Genomic DNA, 20377 nt, shown 5'->3' with positions numbered 1-20377 from the left:
GTTCCCGTGTGATGTTTCCACTGCGCTGATGACCTGTCTTCCCCCTATTTCTTAGTAAAGGTTTATACTGGATTTACTATACCAATCTCCCAACCAGTCCCCACTTTATAGATTGAGCAGAAAGAAGGCTACATTTCCTAGCTGGTTGGAATGGGTTATCCTGGGTAGTCATGTGTGAGAGGCACCTGGTGGCGGAGGAGGCTGTGGAACGTAAGCACCGGGGGTCTGCAGAAATCTAGACCATGACAGTTAGCGGCAAGAGAGCTGCGTGAACACAGTCATGTGTCGTAGGTCTTTACATACTATGGGGTGAAGAAGACAGGAAATGGGTCTACACACACAGAAGTGTATATATCTGTATCTATGTGCATCACAACACCACTTGTGTGAGCTGAGCACATACATTCTAACAGCAACACAGGCTTTACCAGCATTAATGGAGAGAAGGGGACTCAAATGCATTTAAATAGGTGCCTGTGTAGTAATGTCTGACGCTGGCCATAGCAGCATCTTTATCGATAGGTCTCCTGAGGCGAGGGAAACAAGAGCCAAAATAAACTACTGGGACTACATCCAAATAAAAGCTTCTGCACAGCAAAGGAAACAACCAAGAAAACCAAAAGACGACCTATGGATGGGAGAAGATATTTGCAAACGACATATACTATAAGGGGTTAGTATCTAAAATATATAAAGAACTGATATAACTCAACAACCAAAAAACAAATGATCCAATTAAAAAATAGGCAGGAGACATGGACATTTGTCTGAAGAAGACATCCATATGGCCAACAGACACATGAAAAGATGCTCAACGTCACTCACCATCAGGGAAATACAAATCAAAACCACAGTGAGATACGACGGCTAAAATCAACAACACAAGAAACAACAGGTGTGGTGAGGATGCGGAGAAAAAGGAACCCTCTTGCACTGCTGGTGGGAATGCAAGCTGGTGCAGCCACTCTCGAGAACAGTATGGAGGCTCCTCAAAAAGTTAAAAATAGATCTACCCTAGGATCCAGGAATCGCACAATTGGGTATTTGCCCAAAGAATACAAAAACACTAATTCAAAGGGATATATGCACCCCGGTGTTTACTGCAGCCTTGTTTACAATGGCCAAGTTATGGAAAGAGCCCAAACGTCCAGTGACTGACGAGTGGACAAAGAAGATGTGGTAGAGATACACAGTGGACTGTCCTTCAGCCGAAAGAAGCATGAAATCTTACTACTTGCGACGACATGGATGAGCTACGGTATAATGCTAAGTGAAATAAGTCAGAGAAAGGCAAATACCATATGATTTCACACTCCTAGGTGGAATTTAAGAAGCAAAACAAACAAGCAAAGGGGGATAAGAGAGAGAGAGAAACCAAGAAACAGACTCTTTAAAAATATATTTTTTTAATGTTTTATTTATTTCTGAGAGAGAGAGAGACAGTGTTATCAGGGGAGGGTCCGAGAGAGAGGGAGACACAGAACCCGAAGACAGGCTCCAGGCTCTGAGCTGCCAGCACAGAGACCGACGCAGGGCGTGAACCCACGAACCGTGAGATCATGGCCTGAGCTGAAGTCAGATGCTCAACCCACAGAGCCACCCAGGTGCCCCCAATAGACTCTTAACTATAGAGAACTGGTGCTCACCAGAGGGGAGGTGAGCAAGGGGATGGGTGAAATAGATGATGGGGATTGAGAGCACACTTATATTGGGGCGCCGGGGGGCTTAGTCGGTTAAGTGTCCGACTCTTGGTTTTGGCTCAGGTCATGATCTTTTGGTTCATGGGGTTGAAACCTATGTCCAGCCCTGCCCTGGCAGCACAGAACCTGCTTGGGATCCTCTCTCTCTCTCTCTCTCTCTCTGCCCACTCCCCATTCATTCATTCTCTCTCTCTCAAAATAAATAAATAAACTTAAAAATAAAAAAGAGGAGCACCGAGTAATGTACAGAAATGCGGAATCACTATATTGCACACCTGAAACTAACATAACACCGCATGTTAACTCCGGTGGAATTAAATTAAAAACAGTAAAGAAAAAAATCTAAAGGAAAAATGCACTGAACAAAGTAGTCGACTTCAATAAACAAAAAACCCAAAATGGACCCCAAAACACAGGTGGTGAGGAGAGCACGGGAGGAGGGATTATGGCTGAAACGAACAATTAAATAACCCGAGCGAGGCCTCGCACGGGCCGCCGGTGGCGTTCCGTGAGCTCCGCCGGCCTAAGTCCTTGGTACGGGAGGTCAGAAATGAAGGAATGAATACGCTGAAGTAGAAGAAAATGCAATGAAGCAAGACGCCTCTGAGCTTGGCGGGCCACGGAAGGGGCGGCTGGAGGGGAGCCCGCACCCCTGCCCGCCGCGTCAGGGACCCGCAATCGGGCCCCTGCTCGGGCTCTGAAAGCACGCAGGCTGCCCGCTGTACTGCGTCCGAATGGATATTTGGAGGAGAGTAAAGACACACGCCGGCCCCGTGCGGCGTGTCTTCAAATCGGTCCCGAGGGTCCCCGCTACATCTCAGTTCGACGCCTGGCTCACCGGCGCTGGGAAGGGCCCAGGAAGCAGCAAACCCAACCGCGTCTGTTTGATCAGTGCAGCCGCGTTTCTGGGTGAAAACCGCATGATTTCCACTCAGGTCCCTCCCCCACAGGACGCCGCTTCTCACTCGCCTGGAGAGGTTCAGCCTGTCGAGGCGCCGCTGCCCTTCCTCCGCCCTGAACCCGCGGGGCCACCGCTCCTGATGACCTTTCGTACATGTCTTCCAGGATGGCCTCCAGTCTGAGGGCCACGCTGGGAGCCGTGGCCCCTCGCACCCGGCATGCTGTGGCTCCCACCACACGTCATTTCGGCCGTGGACCACGAGCTGTGCCGCTTTCGACTGTGGGTGCCTAACACCGTGTGCGGCACGAAGCCATGGTGAGTCAGCGTTTGCCAACTGGAAGGGCCCGGAAGCCCAGACTCAGTCTTCCCTGTATCTGAGAACCGCTGGAGGGGGGGTCAGGCTGGTTAGCAGGCAAACAACAAGGGGAACTTGGCAATGGGTGGTGTAAACATCAGACAGCCGACAGACGAAGGTCTTGTTTCTTCCTCCCGGTGGCTCCTTGACCGGCTTGCTGAAAGCGACCGGTGGACCTTCCAGAATTTTCCACACCTCTCTGGAGGCTGTTCAGGGAGGTGAGGCTGTCCAGCCCCCCTGGCTTGAGGCCCAGCACCCCCTCCCACACTCTGTGTGGATTCAGACACCTTCCTTAAACTCTGCATTCCTCAGTCTCCACATCTGGGGAATGGGGGCAGATGTGTACAGCTTGTGGAAGCCCTTAGGGCCGCCCAGGACACACACTGTCCTGTACACGGTATAAGTCCATGTCCTTGTTCCCGGGGAGACGGGCAGAAGGAAAAGCAAGAGTGAAAACCCGCCAGCAAATCTAGAAGCCCAGTTGGAGGGAGCAGAGTCTAGATAGCCCTGAGGTCACGGCTTTACAATTCAGTCCACAGCACACGACTGGCGGCGCTTCAGGGCCCCCCACTCTAGGCAGGGACCCCTGTGCTCTCCTGCTTCTCTTTAAGACTGGATCCTGGAATATCCCAAATCCTGCCGCACCTACAAACCCTCCACCCGGAGACCCTCCTCTCTGGAAAGGACTTCTCGATTCTTTGGCAAAACTCCTAAAAGAATCAATGTCAGGACGCCTGGTGGCTCAGTTGGTTGAGCAACTGAATCTTGATTTCGGCTCAGGTCATGATCTCATGGCTCCAGGGTTCGAGCCCCACCCTGGGCTCTGCACTGACAGCTCGGAGGCTGCTTGGGACTCTCTCTCTGCCCCTCCTCCCGCTTGCTCTCTCTCTCTCTCTCAAAATAAATAAACTTAGAGAAAAAGAATTGATGCCTATTCTGTGGGACTTAATTTTTGTAGTATGATATATTTCTTTGTTGTCTCTCCCCACCTGGGTCCTTGGGGAATGTGGGTCTCCCTCCCTCCTCCCTATAAGCCTCCACCCTGTAGGGTCTTATTTTCACGTTTCCTAGACTAGTTGAAGGAAACCAGAATATGTTGTCCCAAGATATGCCTTTTTGACATAAAAATTATTTCGAGCTGAAGGCAACAAAGAAGGAGCAAACCCAGAAAGAAGGCGGAAAAAATTCTCCTTTTGCTGGAGACAGGCTCTCAGCCCAGAGACGCGCCAGCGGAATCCGCAAACGCTCCTTCCTCTGGGAGCCGCCTCCCACGATCTGCTGGCCTCGAACACCTAGAACTGCGCCCCTTCGTCCGGCTAATTCTCTGCAGACTTGCTGCTCCGGGTGAAGATGCTATAGGCGCGGCAGTTCTGCACTGCAGCTTTGAGTTACTTTTCCGCGAGATGGTCGCTGCGCAATGCGCTCCGCACGTGTAAATAAACTGATTTCGTGACTCTTCCTTTTGGTCAGAGTCCCAGCCGAAGTTCTGCCTCCCGACCGCGTCCGGTAGTGCAGACGGTGCGATGTCGTCAACGGCCACACATCTCCAAAGGTTTGGTCCTCAGAAGGTTCCAGACAACCAAAGAACTCTGGGCCGTCGAGGATCCTGTTGATGGAGGATTTCACTGGCTGCCTGTTCAGCTCAGCGGCCCAGTCAACAAAGGTTTCCTGAGCGTGTCCTGCGTCACGGGCCCTGCTGCAGCCGGGAGGGCAGGCAGGGGACACACGGCACCCAGCACGCAGAGCATCCCGCTGGGATAATCCCAGGAAGGAAGGGACGGCCGGAGAGGGGGGAGCGGGGCTGTGACTCCAGCACGGCCGCTAGGGAGGCGCTCAGGGAGGAGCACTTTGATCACGACCTACGGACAGCGCGTGGGTGCTCCCCCCGGCCAGGCGGGGGCCCTTCCCAGGCAGACGGAGCGCAGGTGTGGGTGACCTGAGGGGGAGCCCAGCGTATCTGCGAAGGGCTACAGAGGTGGGATGAAGTGCAGTGGCTCCTGCGTGGGCAGGCAGGTGGGGTCCTCGGAAAAACCAAGAAAGACGAGGTGTGTCTTTCTTGACGTAGAAGCTGCTTTCGGCCCCTGTGGGCTCGTGACCTGCCTGGCGCTACTCGCCCAGAGCACGTTTCTAGCAGAAGCGCCTCGAACATGTTAACGCTGTGGAAGAACAGACCTCAGCAGCTAATGATGTGAAGGGAACAAAGGATCGTGAGCGCAGCCAGCAGCAGGCCAGGGAGGGAAGAGGCGGTCTGGCAGCTTGCGGCTTTCTGGGGGGGCTGCAGGGGCGGGGAGGGCCGGAAGCCCGTGGTCCAGGAGAGCCGAGCGCGGTCACCAGGAGACGCGAGGGAGGAGCCGCCCTCCAGGGCAAGGCCCCCCCGCCCCCCGGAAAGTCAGAGGCCTGAGCACGCGGGGGACGAAGGCGCTCTGACCCGAGGCCGCAGGACTGTGGAAGGAGGCCGGGGGTCTGTCCTGACCGCGTCCACTTTGTGGGCATTTAGAGGCTCTCAGAAAGTTTATCTGGAACCTGGGAGGAGGTGACGGGACCTCGCGGTATTCTTCCAGCGCGGCCCCGCGCGTGGCCTATGAGGGACTGGGGACAGTGCCGGGGCCGACGCCCTTCTGGGTGTCCGCAGGGGGCTCGGCTCCCCCACAGTCGCAGTCCAGGCCCCTGCTCGCCCGTTACCCAGCAAGCCTGCCCCCGCGCCTCTCCGTTACACGGGTCACACACGCCTGGCTTCGCGAATGCTAACAAGACTGGGTCTAACACCTCGCTGGCTCCCTTACGAGCTAATGAGCTAAACGAAACCTTCCACACGTGCTCATTCACCTTGCCCGGAGGATCCCCGCCGGACCAGCTCCAGCGGAGATGCGGGGTCCGGAGGACAGGCGAGGCCGAGCTCCGAAGGGGAAGGGTGCCAGCCAGCCCGCAGGAAGCACTGGCCGTATGGTCCGTGGTGTGCCGCCTGCACGGTTTCATTTGATTTTTACAACCGCGTCTATCAGTAATGTGTATCTCCATTCTACAGATGGGGAAACTGAGGCAGGTGTTTGAGTACCTTCCCCAGAGCCCCAGGACTCAGATTTGAATGCAAACGTTGGCTTGAGATCCTTTACTCTGAGCCAATAGTTTTCCATGTGAGGACATTTGGCAAAGACTGAGGACTGTCACAACTGAGGGCGGGTGCTACTGGTGTCTGAGGGGTGGGGCGGGGGCTCTTCTAAACACCCGCAGTGCCCCCACCCTGAGTCATCAGGTTCCACGTGTCCCAGTGCAGAGGCTGAGAGGGACGCGGTCATCCCGCACGGTAGCTCGGCCCCCTCCCCACCCCCCGTGCTCTTGGTGGCCCTTGGCACGCCTGCGGTTATTCACTGGTTCGTGATGATTTGTTCAGTCTACACCCCGGGCCCTACATTGTCCACTCCACCTCTCGTTCCCCATGATGCCTGTGGCGGTCACCCCGATGGCTGGCAAACTAAATGCCCAATAAACATTCACTCATAATTCATGGTATGACTTCTGATATACCTGTGCTCTCTTTGGAAAACATCTCAAGGCTGTGTGACAGAGAGAGAACAAGAAAGCGTGACGTTTACATATGACAGATTTCTATTGCGCGTGAGGAGCCTGACTGCAGGAAGTCAGAGCAGAAAACCTGAAGCCAGCGTCTGAACCTCAAGCCCGGACTGAGGCTAATTTTTCATTGTCCTTGAAGCTAATCAAGCCTGCGGAAACAGCATCACCAAATTGACTAAATGAGATTTTCAATTAACTCAAACAGATGGCTTAAATTTTCCAGGTGACTTTCCATATTAATTCAGTGAGTCTGCTGGGCCAGCCCCGGGAGGCTTGGCAGGGATGGGGGCTGAGAGGAAAACGGGAAATACTGGATCTTCAGGAGAAAAGGCAAAGCAATAACCTGAACCTTTCCTCTACCCCAGTAGAAGCGTATGAGCCGAGTCGATTCAATGCCTCCCCCTGCCCCCACCCAGCATATACTAAGGGCCCTGGGACTCCAGGGACCGATGGCTCAGAGTCCAGCTTCATTAGCCTCAGGGGCCATGGCGACCCTCTGATATGACAGAGGAGACCAATCCAGACCAGAGGCCACGCCACCCACAGAAGACCAGCAGTGCCCAGTGCCTGAGCGCCCGGCCCTGGGCAGGGCCTGTGGACGAGCTGGAGTGGGTGGGGCCACGGCTCCTGTCCTTCCAGAAGCTGCCAGAAGCTACTAATAATGTGGAGTTCTGCACCTAGACGGTAAAGGCCTGGGCTAGAGGTCATGGAAAATTTGGGGTGGGCGTCCTCTGAGTCTCAAAATGAATCGTCCTTGGCTTCTCTGGGCCCATATCCAGACTTACGGAGATCCTCCAGCGAGCGGGTCCTGGTGCCCGTACGGTGGGCTCCTCTTTTTTTCAGTCTCCCATCAATATCCCCCACAGAGGAGTATACTGCTGGGGTAGTAGGTTCTGGAAGTATATTCAGTCCCCAGGCTGTTCAAACTTTGGGGCAGGATGAAACTGATACTCAGACCACTTCCCTTAGATAGACCCTATTCAGTAGTTTTGATTTGAAAAAAAAAACAAAAACCTACCTCCCCCTGCACCAAAAATCTACCCAAACCAGACATCAAGGCTGACAGGCCAGTTACCTCTGCCAATATGCTCTGCCACCTTCTCACGTTACCTTACCAGCCAGGAGAAGGGCGTTACTGGAAGGGGGTCCGGCCAGTTCCTGGGGCTGGTGAAGTCCGCTGATGTTCTGACGCCACGCTCCTAAATGGGGCGCCACTTACAGAAAGTCTGATGATGCGGATCTTCTTGGTTAAGGCTACATCCATTCCTCTACTGGACATTCTCCAGTGTCTGCCTGTGTGGGACAACGTGTCCCAGCCGGAGCCTCGTGGCTGACCTCACATGCCCCGGGCCGAGGTGCCCCGCCCCCCGGGGACGGCAGCCTGCTCCTGGCTAAGGTAAGAATTAATGGCACAGGTTTGACTTGTCCTTTCCAGAAAACTGAATCATGAAACAGTAGGCAAAGCTTCAGAAAATGTCCCTGTTTCTTGGATGTTTAAATGAGCAGTAAAACAAATCTGGGGAGACCACGTACATGAATATTCATTAGTTTTTTACGATGGAGAAAAGGAAGCAAACCTCATCCGTGGGTCATCCGGTGGCATCATCTCCAGGTCGTGGGTGGGTCCATTTAAGCCAATGACGTGCAGGGAAATGCTGGGGTTTTCACATCCAGCCTGGGAAGTAAAGGACCAGGTGTGAGTGAGCCTTCCTGTGGGGATGGTGCCTTCGTGCGGCAAAGTCCTCCCCAGCACGAAGGGCCAGAGGTAACTGAAGGGCCATTCCTTCCCCAGGAACCCAGCCCGCTTCTCATTCCTCTAACTGCCTTCCGACGATCCCCTTGGGAGGGGAAAGGATCTGGACAGGGAGGAGGAGAGAAATTCCCGGAGGCCCCGAGGGCCGTGTGCAATGAATGCACGGGGCCCACACTGACTATCCACCAGGCGCTTCCCCTCTCTGGCCCAGGACTCTGGGCGCCTAGCTGGCCTCGCTGGCGCCTCCCTGCCCCTCTCGGTGCCATCTGCGGGCTGGCGTGCCCCGTCTTTCTGGCACACAAGGCACACGGCGTCAGCTCTCTGGTCTGGGAGCCGGTCGGGCGGCCTGGCAGCCACGGTTCGGCGCTCGCTGGCGCGGGCTTGAGGGGGCCTTCCGAGGCGGCCGCAGGTGGGAGGTGAGCGCTGTCACCAGGCAGGTGCAGGCAGTGAATGGCTCACGTCCACCTGGCCACGGCCACCATGGGCCCGGAGTGGTCTAGTGAAGCCCTCGGGCAGCTGGGCCGCTGCGCCCGCTCCGTCAGCTGAGGGGGCTGCAGAGCATTTGGCATCAGGTCCTCGCTTCGTGCCAGGATGCTGTGATTTGCCAACCAAGCAAGGTTCAGACATCTGTACCCCTCCCCCACCCTCTCACCCCTGCTCTTCTGCCGCTCTTTGTGCCAACAACTTGGTCTGGGAAGCAATCAGAGACTCCAGGTCAGGACACGACCAAGCACAAACCAGCCCAGTGCAGACCCGGGGCGCCGGGGGCAGACAGAGGTCCCTCTGACCTCCCAGAAGCCAAATCCTAAAATAGGGACGCGAGGAGAGGGGGCCCCAGCAGCAGGCAGTGTGAGTTCCTTGCCGTGGAATCACAGGGGAGGTAATGTATTTATTTTGGTTCCAATGAAACTTAGACAAATGATTAACGGCGGTTCAATTATTTCAAATAGAGTAAACCTGCCAACAACTTCAACTCAGCAAAGATGGGAATTTACTGCAATGTAATGGGAAATAATTAATGTCGCGTCTGTCTACTGCTCTGCCCACAACACGTCTGATGATACAGCCCCGCGTTTGGAGTCGCCTGGGTGGGCGGAACTGGCTTACTGTTTCCTGTCGCCTACCTTGGGGTAGTGGTAGGGTGTCACTGTGGGGTAGACGGAGCCCGTGTAGGTCGGGAGCTCCATGACGGGCACGCGGGAGTCGTTGATGGTGGCGTAGGCGAGCCTCGTGCCGTCCGGGGACCACCAGTGGGCGATGTGGGTCTTCAAAATCTCCTCTAAGGGAAAACAGAGTGAAGAGATGTGGATAGACAACACACGGAGTGCACGCCGATGGTGTGTGGACACATGTGGGCTGGCCGGCAAATCACGACTCCCCCTGGGACACTGACCTTCTACAGCCTTCGAGTGGTCTTCATGTGCCCTGGATATGCCTACCTTCCACCGGGGCTCAAGAAATGCCTGGCGCTGACCGCCAAACCCCAGCACAATGAAGCCCCCCAAATCAAGGTCCAACTGAACAGAGGCTCATTGTCTGGAGAGCCCCTCTCTCTCTCTCTCTGCACAAATTTGGACACGATGAGCCCAACAAGTGCTTTCTGAACTGAATTACTGCGCCATTGTGGGTTATTATTTTAAGGTGCTTTAGAAAAGCAAAGCTACAGGAAACCAATCCACACAGAAGCAGGGCACGTCAAGGCAGAACCGAGTGAGAAAGGGAGCCGTGTTGGAGGTTACATCCCGGAAAATCTCAGATCAGCTGCAGGAACGGCCTGGGGATTCGTGCCCAAGCACATACTCCCTCCTGAACAGCCGGGTGGAAGGAGAATGTGTTTAAGGGTCAGCACACTCCTCAGCCTTAAAGGAACAATGGATTTCACTTCCTGAGGCAGCAAAACAAAATGGCCCCAAATCCAACGGGGCGGAATGCAGATGATAATTCTCATAGGTTTCCCCCAGAAATGTCCATCACTGTGTGTGATCGCAGCCAAGTGTCTTGGCTAATCAGAGTTGTTACCTATGGGTGAGTTTTGTGGGCTCTGTGATCTGTTCCAGAAGGAGCAATTCTATCCTGCTTCAACACTCGCCAAGTGTACCAAGTCAGGGTGCAGGGACGATCTCGCTGCTAAACAGCTTCGAGGTCGAGGGATTGTTTCTTGTACACGATCCATATGCATCATAAACGAATTCCCTCCAGATCTGTTTTTAAAGCAATGATCAGGAGGGGCGCCTGGGTGCCCCTCACTTAGTTAAGCGTCCGACCCTCGACTTTGGCTCAGGTCACGATCTCACGGTTGGTGAGTTCCAGCCGCACGTTGGGCTCCGCACTGACAGCGTGGAGCCTGCTTGGGATCCTCTCTCCCTCTCCCTGCCTCTTCCCTGCTCACCGGCTCACTTACTCTCTCTCTCTCTCAAGAATTAAAAAAAAAGATCAAAATAATTCTGCAATCGCAGAATGCGAGTCCCACTGAGCCGGCTATCACCAGGGGTGTACCGTCTCCCAGCTCCACGTGCCCGTATGACGGAAAGGCGATGAGGATGCTGAGATCACGCTGAGAAAACGGGCGCACACAACACGGGGCAGCATACGTTGGGATAAAGTCAGGGACAACCGGCCGCAGAAGGAGAGGATCACAGGGGGAAGAAGACGCGGAGGAGATGAGGGAGCTGGACCAGCCCGGGTGATGGGCAGGTTGGAGAGGAAGCGCCTCGGGAATCGGACGGCCACAGGTTGCACACGAGGGCTCAGGCCACGTCCTGGGGCCCTGCTGCCTCCAGCTGTGGAGTCCAGGCCTGCGACGGGGGCGGCTGCACACCCCCGGTCCCGGCGTGGGGGCTGCCTGGGACTCACTGACCTGGTCTCTCGGGGGAGGAGCCCCCATGTCTGTGACACTGGCAGCAGCGAATGACATCCTCCTTATAAGTGACCCTCCTTGCCTTCCAGGAGCTGCCCTCCAGCGGCCAGCAGCTCATCGAGACCCCCCTCAATGCAACACAGGCCTCCTACTTGGCTGCTCACCGGATGGTAGAGTCTCAAGCAAGACCCAGCGCTCCGGCCCCCCAGTGCACCCCGGGTCTGAGCGGACAACAGAGGAAGAGCCCAGCCCCCGGATCCAGCCTAGCCTCTGTCCACCGGGGGCACGGCAGCCACCCCACCCACCACCCACCTGCCATCTTGGGGTGTCCCGCGAGTGGGTTCAGAAGCTTTTCCAGAGCCCACAGAAGCCCAAAGGTCTCCTGAGGTTAAAAAAAAAAAAAAAAAGAAGACTGCCTCTCCAGAGCCTGGAATTTTCCAGCGTCTTCAGCAGCCAGCAAAGTGACTTTCAGGTGTGAGTGTGGAATGAGGTGATTCAGAAGTGACTGTACACAGAGCCACCTGGCTTCTCTGGTTGGCTCCGTGGAATGGTGAGTAATAGACTCCAGCAGATGGTCTGCCGGAAAAAAATAGGCACCATTTGCAATGCAATTTGCAGGCGATTCTGCTCAATCACTTCTGCGCTGCAGGGCTGGGGAGGGGGCGGCCAATCAAGGCGAGTGGAATCACAACGAGTGAGCGGAATTCAAGGGGCAAGGGTAAGGAGGCAGGGTCTCCCCTGAAATCGGCAGAGAGGGCCCTGGCGGTGGTTTTCTCAGCCGTGGATTCATGGCCAATTCAGGCTAATCCCCACGGGAAAACGGCTGGCTAACGAAGGCTTCGTAAATGGAGAAACTTCTGATGACGACAAGCCACCGCCACCCCTGTGAAGATGGCTGGTCTGCCTCTTCTCTTTGGACCCAGGGCCATCCCCTAAAACGAGAGGGATGACCTTATGCACGGTGGCCTCCCCGCATGCATGTTGGATGGGCCCACCTGCTTGGCTGGGGGGGGTGGCCAGGGGAGCGAGGGACAACCAGCTTCCCATGTCCACCCGTCTTTGTGCGCAAGCTGCTTCTAGATTTGTCCTCAGGAGATAGAATGAATAGGGGTGAAGGCCGGGCCGGGCTTCGGGCAGAGAGTAATTGGTTTCTATCAATTCCATCAGTAAATGCCCCCGTGTTTTCACTAAGCTCAATGCACCGTGCAATTTAGATGCAAAATAAATAAATAAATAAATGAAAGGGTCACTTCAGACCCTCGCTTGCGCTGGGTGGAAGGGAAGTCAGAGATCATAAGACCATATAGATCCGGGACGACAAACATCTGGCCAATGTTGTTCCCTTCGATTCTATTTCACAGCGAGACGACGGCAAATGGTAAGAGATTCTGCCGCGCGCAGGCTGGGCCGTACCAAACCAGGGGAGCCGTGGCTTGCTTTCCCCAGCCCTTTAACACAGCGCTCCTTGGTGCTTATGTTTCTCTCTGTGCTAGCTGCTCAATAAAGAGATAATTAAGTACAAGAAACTAAGGGGAGGAGGACCACGCAGAGAAAGTGCTGGCATTTTTTGGTGTTAATTATGAACCTCCTTATTCTGCAGACGCTTTCTTCATGATCTCCACTTAACGAGGCGGTTGGCTTAAGTGCCATGAACTAAATGTAGCTTAGGAACAGAGTTCTGCAGAAAAAATCCCACCCCGATTTCATCAACTAAATGAACTGCATGAGTCCTCAGCTTGGAACAAAACAAGCAGCCTGCCTTTCTGAGCAAGTAAGCGCGAGCGAGGTGCGAGGCTGGACGCCCTACTGTGCCTTCACCTCGCCTGTCCCGTCCGGGCACCACTGTGGAATCTTACAAGAGGAACACTTTGGGGGCTATTAACTAGTCACGACTCAAGTGGCAGAAAGCGCCATCCATGTGCTTAGTTCGTGGTGGGATCTGGGCCAATTTTCCTCATTTCTTCTCACCGTATCTCAAAGAAGCCACCTCCACTATCTGAATGTTATTTACTCATGACAAGCCCTGGTGAGGGCTTATCCAGGACAACCTCTCTCTGGGCTCAAGGTGAGAAAGGCCAATCCAACAAACAGGAGGCATCCTCACGCACGCCCGAGGGTGTGACAGACGCGGGAGAGGAGTGACGCCCACACTCTTCCATGATGGTAGCCTGGCCTCACTGGGGGCGATTCTCTGGGAAGCACGTGGGAATGTGTGCGCCCTTCAGGACAGACGCCAGGCTCACTCCACACAGGATGATTAGGAGGGCTCAAGGACCTTCTCCCCAAAATCTCAAGGGGTGGCTCTGACGTACACTTTGGGTGAAGAAGGACTCATCTGAGTGGCGTCTGGGTGGCTCAGTTGGTTAAGCGTCTGCCTCCTGGTTTGGCTCAGGTCACGATCTCAAGATTTGTGGGATCAAGACCCGCGCTGGGCTCTGTGCTGCTGATCAGGAGCCTGCTTGGGATTCTCTCTCTCTCTCTCTCTCTCTCTCTCTCTCTCCTTCCTGTGCACACACACACACACTCTCTCTCAAAATAAACAAATAAACATTAAAAAGAAAAAGAATGACTAATTTGAGAAATATGCTATATCTGCTCCGATCGGCGCTGTAGTTTGGAACTGCAGACATGGGCTCTGTCAGTACACATGACATGTGCTTCCAAATTATTTGGGCGAGTTAGCATCCTGAACAGAAGATGATAGGTTCCTCCTCAAGGTGTGCGGTGGGTTCACTTGTGTCCCCCTCACTTATGATACAAAGTGATATGCTGTGTCCTAATCCCTGGTGCCCAGGAACGTGACCTTGTTTGGAAGGTCATTGCAGGTGGAATCAAGATGAGGTCATCCTGGAGGAGGGTGGGCCCCCAACCAGTGTGACTCAGGAAAAGAGACACAGAGACAGGTGGGGACATTGTGGGAAGGCAGAGCCAGAGGCTGGGGGGACGTGCCCACCAGCCACGGGACGCCGAGGGCTTGCAGCCGCCAGGAGCTGGGAGGGAGAAGCCAGGGTTCTCGTCAGAGCCTCAGAGGAAGGGCAGCCCTATGACCCCTTGATCTGACACTTCCAGCCTGTGGAATCCCAATAGCACATTTCTGCTGTTTGATGAAAGCCATCCAGGTTGTGGCGGCCGCAGGTGGCTTGTGGTTATGACCGATGTGCCTACACGGGTAGCCAGCTCCACACTGGCGGGAAGTACATGCCTGAGTCAGGAGCTCAGAGTCTGCCAAATTCTTCCCTGAAGCTCAGGGGCCGGACTTCTGTCCGACCTGCCCAGCATGGGGAGAACATACCGAGGCCCCTGCCCTAACAGCAAGTGGGTGGGACCCAGTGCCCCCGCGTCCCCAGGCCCCCCCCCCCCCACATGCACACCCCCTGCCTCTGATGCCTCCAGCCTCTAATGGGCTGATGGGCTTGGCCTGTCTCTGCCTCTGCCCAACATGCCGGGCACTTGCAAATGGGAGCTTTCCTGCACGTCAGATATAAGAACATACTTTCGTGTTTAACAAATACCTAGCATGTCCTTGATATGCGCCAGACAGCGCAGCAGGTGCTGTACACACACAGCTCCCCCGACCCTCCCGCAGCCTCACGTTGAGGGAAATGGTTGCGCAGACTCCGTCACCTGCAGAGAGCAGCCGCGGTCTGGCCCGGCCCCCGGACTCGGCAGGCTTGCTCCAGGGCCCCCCTCTCCGCCTCCCCCCCCCCCCGGCACGGCCTCGGCCAGGATGCGGGCTCAGGAACCGTGGCAGCCACCACCGGGACCGCCACTTCTTAAGCACGACCGCGAGCCAGGCTCGGTGCTCACAGCTGCATGTGTTTCTGCTGGTCCCCTTCTCAGCCAGCTCCCCTCGGGCCCTGGATCCCTCTCAGTGTCCAGGTCACTGAGGCCCCCGCTCACAGTGGGGCAGAGAAACCCAACAGCCCTTCCCGGGCCTAGTGCTCAACTCAGGGAGTGTGTCCCCGACACCTTTCAGCGGCAGAATTCAATGTGGTCAACTGCTCACCTCCACCGTTCTCGGACGCCATGGCCATCCCGTAGGAAGCCCCCCCCCCCCTGGGCTGGGGAAATGGAGGTGGAGAGAAGCGAATGTTCCTGAACAAAGGCTGAGTGCTCAGCTCATACGAACCCGCGGGCGTGTGGTGGGGATGAAATACACAAGCATAGACCATAGGGAGCGAAATAGCAGCTCAACTAGCAGTCCCTGTGCTCGCGATCCGCGCCTGGACTGAACCCGCGGGGCTGGAAACACAGGTCTCCTTCTTGTTGGAGGAAAGTGGGGACGCCTCCTGTGGGGTGCAGTGCCGTCCGTTCCCCGGCATCCACACCCCACTCTTCGTTCAGGACAAGAACCAATGACAGAGAGCCAGGCTCAGAGCCTTCTAGAATGAAGACACCCCTGGCCTCTCTGAGGTGGAGTCCTGCCTGCAGGCTCTCAGGGAAGGTGTGAGCTGCGTCCAGGTCCTGCCTTCCGGAAAGGGCAAGGGCATGAGCACCACGACCTCCCCGCTCCCCCCTCCCCACCCTCCCCGGTCCTGGTGGGGGGGGGGGCAGACCATGCAGGTGACACACAGCCTAGCGGGTGTGGACTGCGCATGCCCGTGGGAGGTCAGAGACCTCGTGAGGGCCTCATGGAGCCGGAGCTCCTGCCGCAAGCCCCCCGGGTCAGAGCTGTGGGGGCGGGAGGGCCAGGTCGGCCTCCGCAAAGGGCCCACGCCCAGGAAACGACATGCCCACATCTGCGTGCTCACAGCTCTTCAACGAGGAAGAGGCACTTCCAGCCCAGAGCTGAGGCCCGATCTGCGGTCCCGGGGGAGGCGGCTGAGCCAGAGGCCAACGTCAGGTAAGGGGCTGGGGGAGGTCACGCGGACCTGGAAGGGCGTGGGGTGGAGGGCTGTGTGGAACGGAAGCGTGCTTGGTGCCCCCTGACCGCTGCACCCAGGTCGTCTCCAGGCAGACGGGCCGCCGGGGACCCAGGACTGGTTAGGAGATCCCCGGGTGGACGAGGGACATGCAGACGTGCCGGGCAGGGGGTGGAGAGCCTCCTGCAGAATGGGCGCCCGAGGTCTCATTTTCCTGGGGAGGCGAGGCAAGGCGAGGCGAGGGAGGCCAGGCTCCAGTCTTATCAGAGCACTCGGACAGGATCCTTGAATCTGCATCTCCGCGTCCCGTCCCCCTGGGCAGCTCGGGGTGCGGAGGGCATGGGGGGTGGCATCTGCAAACAGCCAGAGCTCACAGCTGCGGTGCCCGGCTGGCGAGGCTGAGTCCCCGTCTCTCGCTCCCAAATCCACCATCTGCCACGTTTGCACTTGAGTTACTTCCGTGTTTGATGCTCCAGCTCCCGCTGGGTCAGGCGGCCACACCGGAACCTCCCGCTACCGGGCTGCTCCGTCAGGACCGGTCTTCGGGGGGCCGTGGCGTTGGCCTCAAAAGACGAGGTGAAGTTACATCTGCCTCCAAAGGCAGAAAAGATATTCCTGAATGTATACTGGCTGCAGAGGGGGCGGGGCCGTCGCAGGAGCCCTTCCTAACCCTCGGTCTGCTGAGCCAAGCCTGAGGCTCCAGTAAAGCGTGTGGGGCACAATCCACGCCTGGCCCACAAATCTAACTACCTGGGGGCACTGATGCGGGGAAGGTCTCAGGGTTCACACCTAACTGGAGGAGACAAACGACATCAGGAGCGTCTTCCGAAATGGGACTCATAAAAACCTTTTGACATTATTTTGGGTTATTTATGCTCTTTCATTCCTGGGAAGTCATTCATCCTCTAGTATAAGTTACTCTCCTGAGCTTGACAGCTTGCTGAGTATGGCAGACTATGTTTTCCAAAACTGGGCCAGGTGCTACTTCTGGTCCCACGTGCTTTTCCAGGACTCTACACCCCTCGTGGAGAGGCAGGGTCTGTGTCTTCCCCTTGTGTCCGAGCAGCCCTGTGCAGCAGCCCCAACCACCAGAATTTGATGGAAACGACGCTGTGTAACTACTAAGGCCGGGTCACAGAGGCGGTGTGGCTCCTCCCTGACCCCCTCTCGCTCGGGAGGCTCCCCCTTGACACCGTGATGACTTCCTGCTGTGGGGAAGCAGAGGCCAAGTGGAGCCGCCGTGTGCCGTGTTCTGGTCTCAGCCGGCAGCCAGCACCAGCCGTGGGACAGAGAGGCAGCTGCGGCAGCTCCGCCCAATTTACACAAGTCGTAGTTTCAGGCATTTCTCTGGATCACTGAGATCACCTTTAGTTAAGAGACGTGAACAGAAAGAGGGTCAGGAGGAGGAACCTGGGCCAGCGCGGCGGGTTGTTCCTACGGGGCCTTCTTCCTGGGCATTTCCCCCACTCTCCTCCCTTCATTTTTACCAGGGGAGCTTGAGGGACCTTCCAGAACTGACGCCTAAAGCCTTCCACTTACTTGCACCACACCGGGCAGGTGCCTGTGTCCCAGGGAACCTCCCTTCTCATTCATTCGTCCACGGACTCGTGTGTCGGGCCGGCCGGCCACTCTTTGACTCAGGGGGTACACGAATGCTGCAGTGAAGACGGCGGAGAACACGTGCTTTGGGTGGACACCTGGAGGAGCTTCTCGAGGCCTCACAGTGAGTCAGAGGACACGGGCGAGGTCTGCGTACCTGTCCTCCGGAACACTCTGGAACAAGGCTGTCGGCGTTCACTCTGCTCGATTCCTGGGGTGGGGGTTGCTAGCTTGGGTCTCGGCCGGGAGGAAGGCTGCAGACCCCGCTGAGAGGTGGGCTTTGTGAGGCTGCGGGAGGGGAAGGCCGCTGAGATATGTGGTCTCTCGGCTCCGACTGGGTCCCGTGGCTGGGCCCTGGGGTCAGCCCTTGGCTCCCGTGGCCTCCTGTGGGGAAGCACTGATGTGGAGTGCGCGCTTTCCGCGGAGGAGAGCCCTGCGACTCGGAGAGCAGGCGGGGCCGGAGTCCCAGGCCCACGAGCTCGCCGTCTGTCCCAGCAGAGAAAAGACTGACTTCTGGAGCAAAAGCCACAGAAAAATCGTGTCACCTGGTTTCCACCTGCGAATTCCAGTGGCCGTGCACCACGGGGGAGGGACTCTGCCTCTGACCCGCCCTCCGGGCTCTTCCTCGATGGTGAAACGAGAGCATGGGCTTCCCTTCCTACGGGTGAGGCCCCCCTCACAGAAATACAAGGCAGCTCTCAGGTAGGAACTTAGTCCGAGACACTCAACAGATTTGGGAAAGTAATTGGTATTTCATTCATCGCAAGAGCATGTGACATAATGGACAGATATTTAAATGTACCGCGACGTACCATGTATTTGGTTCTGCGCAAAAGCAAGCGTGGCCACGGATTCGCGGACTTGCTGACACGGCTCCATGGCCTGTTTCCCACCTGACTCTTGGGGCCCTGACTTAGATGTCTACTGAGCTTCCTTTGAGCAGATTCTAGAAGGCCTGTCAGCAGGCAGGATGCCTTCTTGAGGAAGTAACTTCTGGGGCCCCTGGGTGGCTCAGTCGGTTAACAAACGTCCAACCTCAGCTCAGGTCATGATCTCGCGGTTTGTGAGTTCGAGCCCTGTGTCGGGCTCTGTGCTGACGGCTCGGAGCCTGGAGCTGCTTCAGCCTCTGTGTGTCCCTCTCTCTCTGCCCCTCCCCTGCTCACGCCGTCTCTCTCCCTCAAAAAGAAACAAAGAAAAAAAAGTAACCACCAACTATAGGCAGAGGTTCGTGGAGGCTGCATTTCCTAGAAAATGCTGCGGCTTCAGAGCCTGAAGGTAAGCCTGGCCTCCGGGGTGCTGCCTGGGAGGGAGCTCGAGGCCGAGAAGAGTGCGGTGCTTCTTCAGGGGATGCTCAGTCACTGGTCCCGGGCCGCTCCGATCTGCACGCCGCCCTCCCTCACAGTGAAGGCCAACGTCAGATGACATGCGGCCTCCGGTGAACTCTGCAGCCCCGAACGACCGTCCTGGGCAATCCCAGCCCTTCTCGGTGTCAGTACCCGCGTCGCGTGCCCAGGATTCCCACCCCAGCGACCGCGCCGACCACCGCTCTCCAGGCGCCACGACGCATGCTCTGGGGACACAAAGGACCACTGGCTTCTGCGAGAGGATCCCACCACGGATCCGGAAGGACAGAGCCGAGCAAAGGTGCCCTCCCACGGCCTGAGCGCAGGCGGCGCCTGAACAAGGGGCTCCTACTTCAAAATGACTGTGTACGTTTAGAAATCACGTAAGACCCTCAGCAGGAAGGGACGGGGGCTGCAGGAGAGAAGGGGGATCGTGCGTGAGCGGCGCAGGGGGCGTTGGGAAGGCGCTTCTGCAGGCGCCCGCAAATCCCTGCAGCGCCCACACCCAAAGGGGAGGAGGGGGCCGCGTCCCGGGACTGACACGGGGGCAGGCCTCACCCCTTCCGTTCTCCCCTGAGTGTCCACGAGCAGCACCTGTGACACACCCAGGGTCACACGGTGACAGGAAGGGCACGAGAGGCAGCGTCGAGGGCCCTCTGGAAAGGGGCTGAGGGGGGCTGGCGCCTGATTCCGGAGGGTCCCGTCCTTGCTACGAGGGGGGTGTGCGGTGCTCAGGAGGGCGGACTCTGCAGCGGGACTTGGGGGATCCGAATTCCGGCCCAGCACTCGCCCGCCGTGTGACCCTAGGTAGGAGATGCCTCAGTTTCCTCATCTGTAAACGGGGCGAAAGCAGTCCCTACCTCCCTGGGCTGCTGTATTATCGTTACGCATCAGTACACCGGTGTCTGTGCCCCGGGAGGGCCGTACGGCGCCTGTCATCGTGGGGACGGAAGAAGCCCAAACGGAAAATGAGCCCCGGAGCAGGTTGATGAGGCGGTGGAGGGAGCCGGCCTCGCGCCTGCAGAGCCCGGGCGCCTGGTGGCAGGACCGGGTGGAGACGGGGACCCTCGCCGGTCCTGGTGACTGAAGGCTGAGAGAGCAGCGGCCGCACTTCCCTGCAGGGTCCCCGTGAGTCATCGCGGCCTCGTGGGGACAATCTGCGGGGGGCACGCCCGAAAACCGGGGCAGGAAGGTCGTCGGGGTTTCCACTGCGCGCTTTGTAAAGCATCTGCAGAGACGGGATTTCCTCCGTGACCACACGGCCTGGACGCACGCACGGCCGCCCGGGCCCCTGGCTTCCTGATAAAAACGACGGTGTGAGGCTCAACACAGGGGGAGGCAGGGCGGGGTCGAGGCAGAAGGGAAGACAAGGTCGGCCATGCCTGGCTCGGGAAGCACGTGAGTGACCGTGACCCCTCCGCCCAACCTCTCCTT

At 56.9% G+C, this 20377-nt stretch overlaps 1 protein-coding gene across 2 annotated transcripts in view; it reads right to left on the bottom strand.

The window, feature by feature from the left end:
- The window catches only part of DPP6 (dipeptidyl peptidase like 6), an 831643-nt gene that overhangs the window by 80234 nt on the left and 731032 nt on the right, over positions 1–20377 (bottom strand). For both annotated transcript variants that reach the window (XM_039230760.1, XM_039230759.1), the window contains exons 9-10: positions 9407–9561; positions 8107–8204 (exon numbers count right to left, since the gene is read on the bottom strand). In XM_039230760.1, the coding sequence (XP_039086691.1) occupies positions 8107–8204; positions 9407–9561 (253 nt within the window). The remainder of the gene's footprint in view (positions 1–8106; positions 8205–9406; positions 9562–20377) is intronic.

This window comes from Hyaena hyaena, unplaced genomic scaffold, assembly GCF_003009895.1.
Source record: "Hyaena hyaena isolate Hyena2069 unplaced genomic scaffold, ASM300989v1 scaffold_50, whole genome shotgun sequence".
Classification (NCBI taxonomy): Eukaryota; Metazoa; Chordata; class Mammalia; order Carnivora; family Hyaenidae; genus Hyaena; species Hyaena hyaena.
The sequence above is the reverse complement of the archived record's forward strand: the minus strand, read 5'-3'. Positions and strand labels throughout refer to the sequence as shown.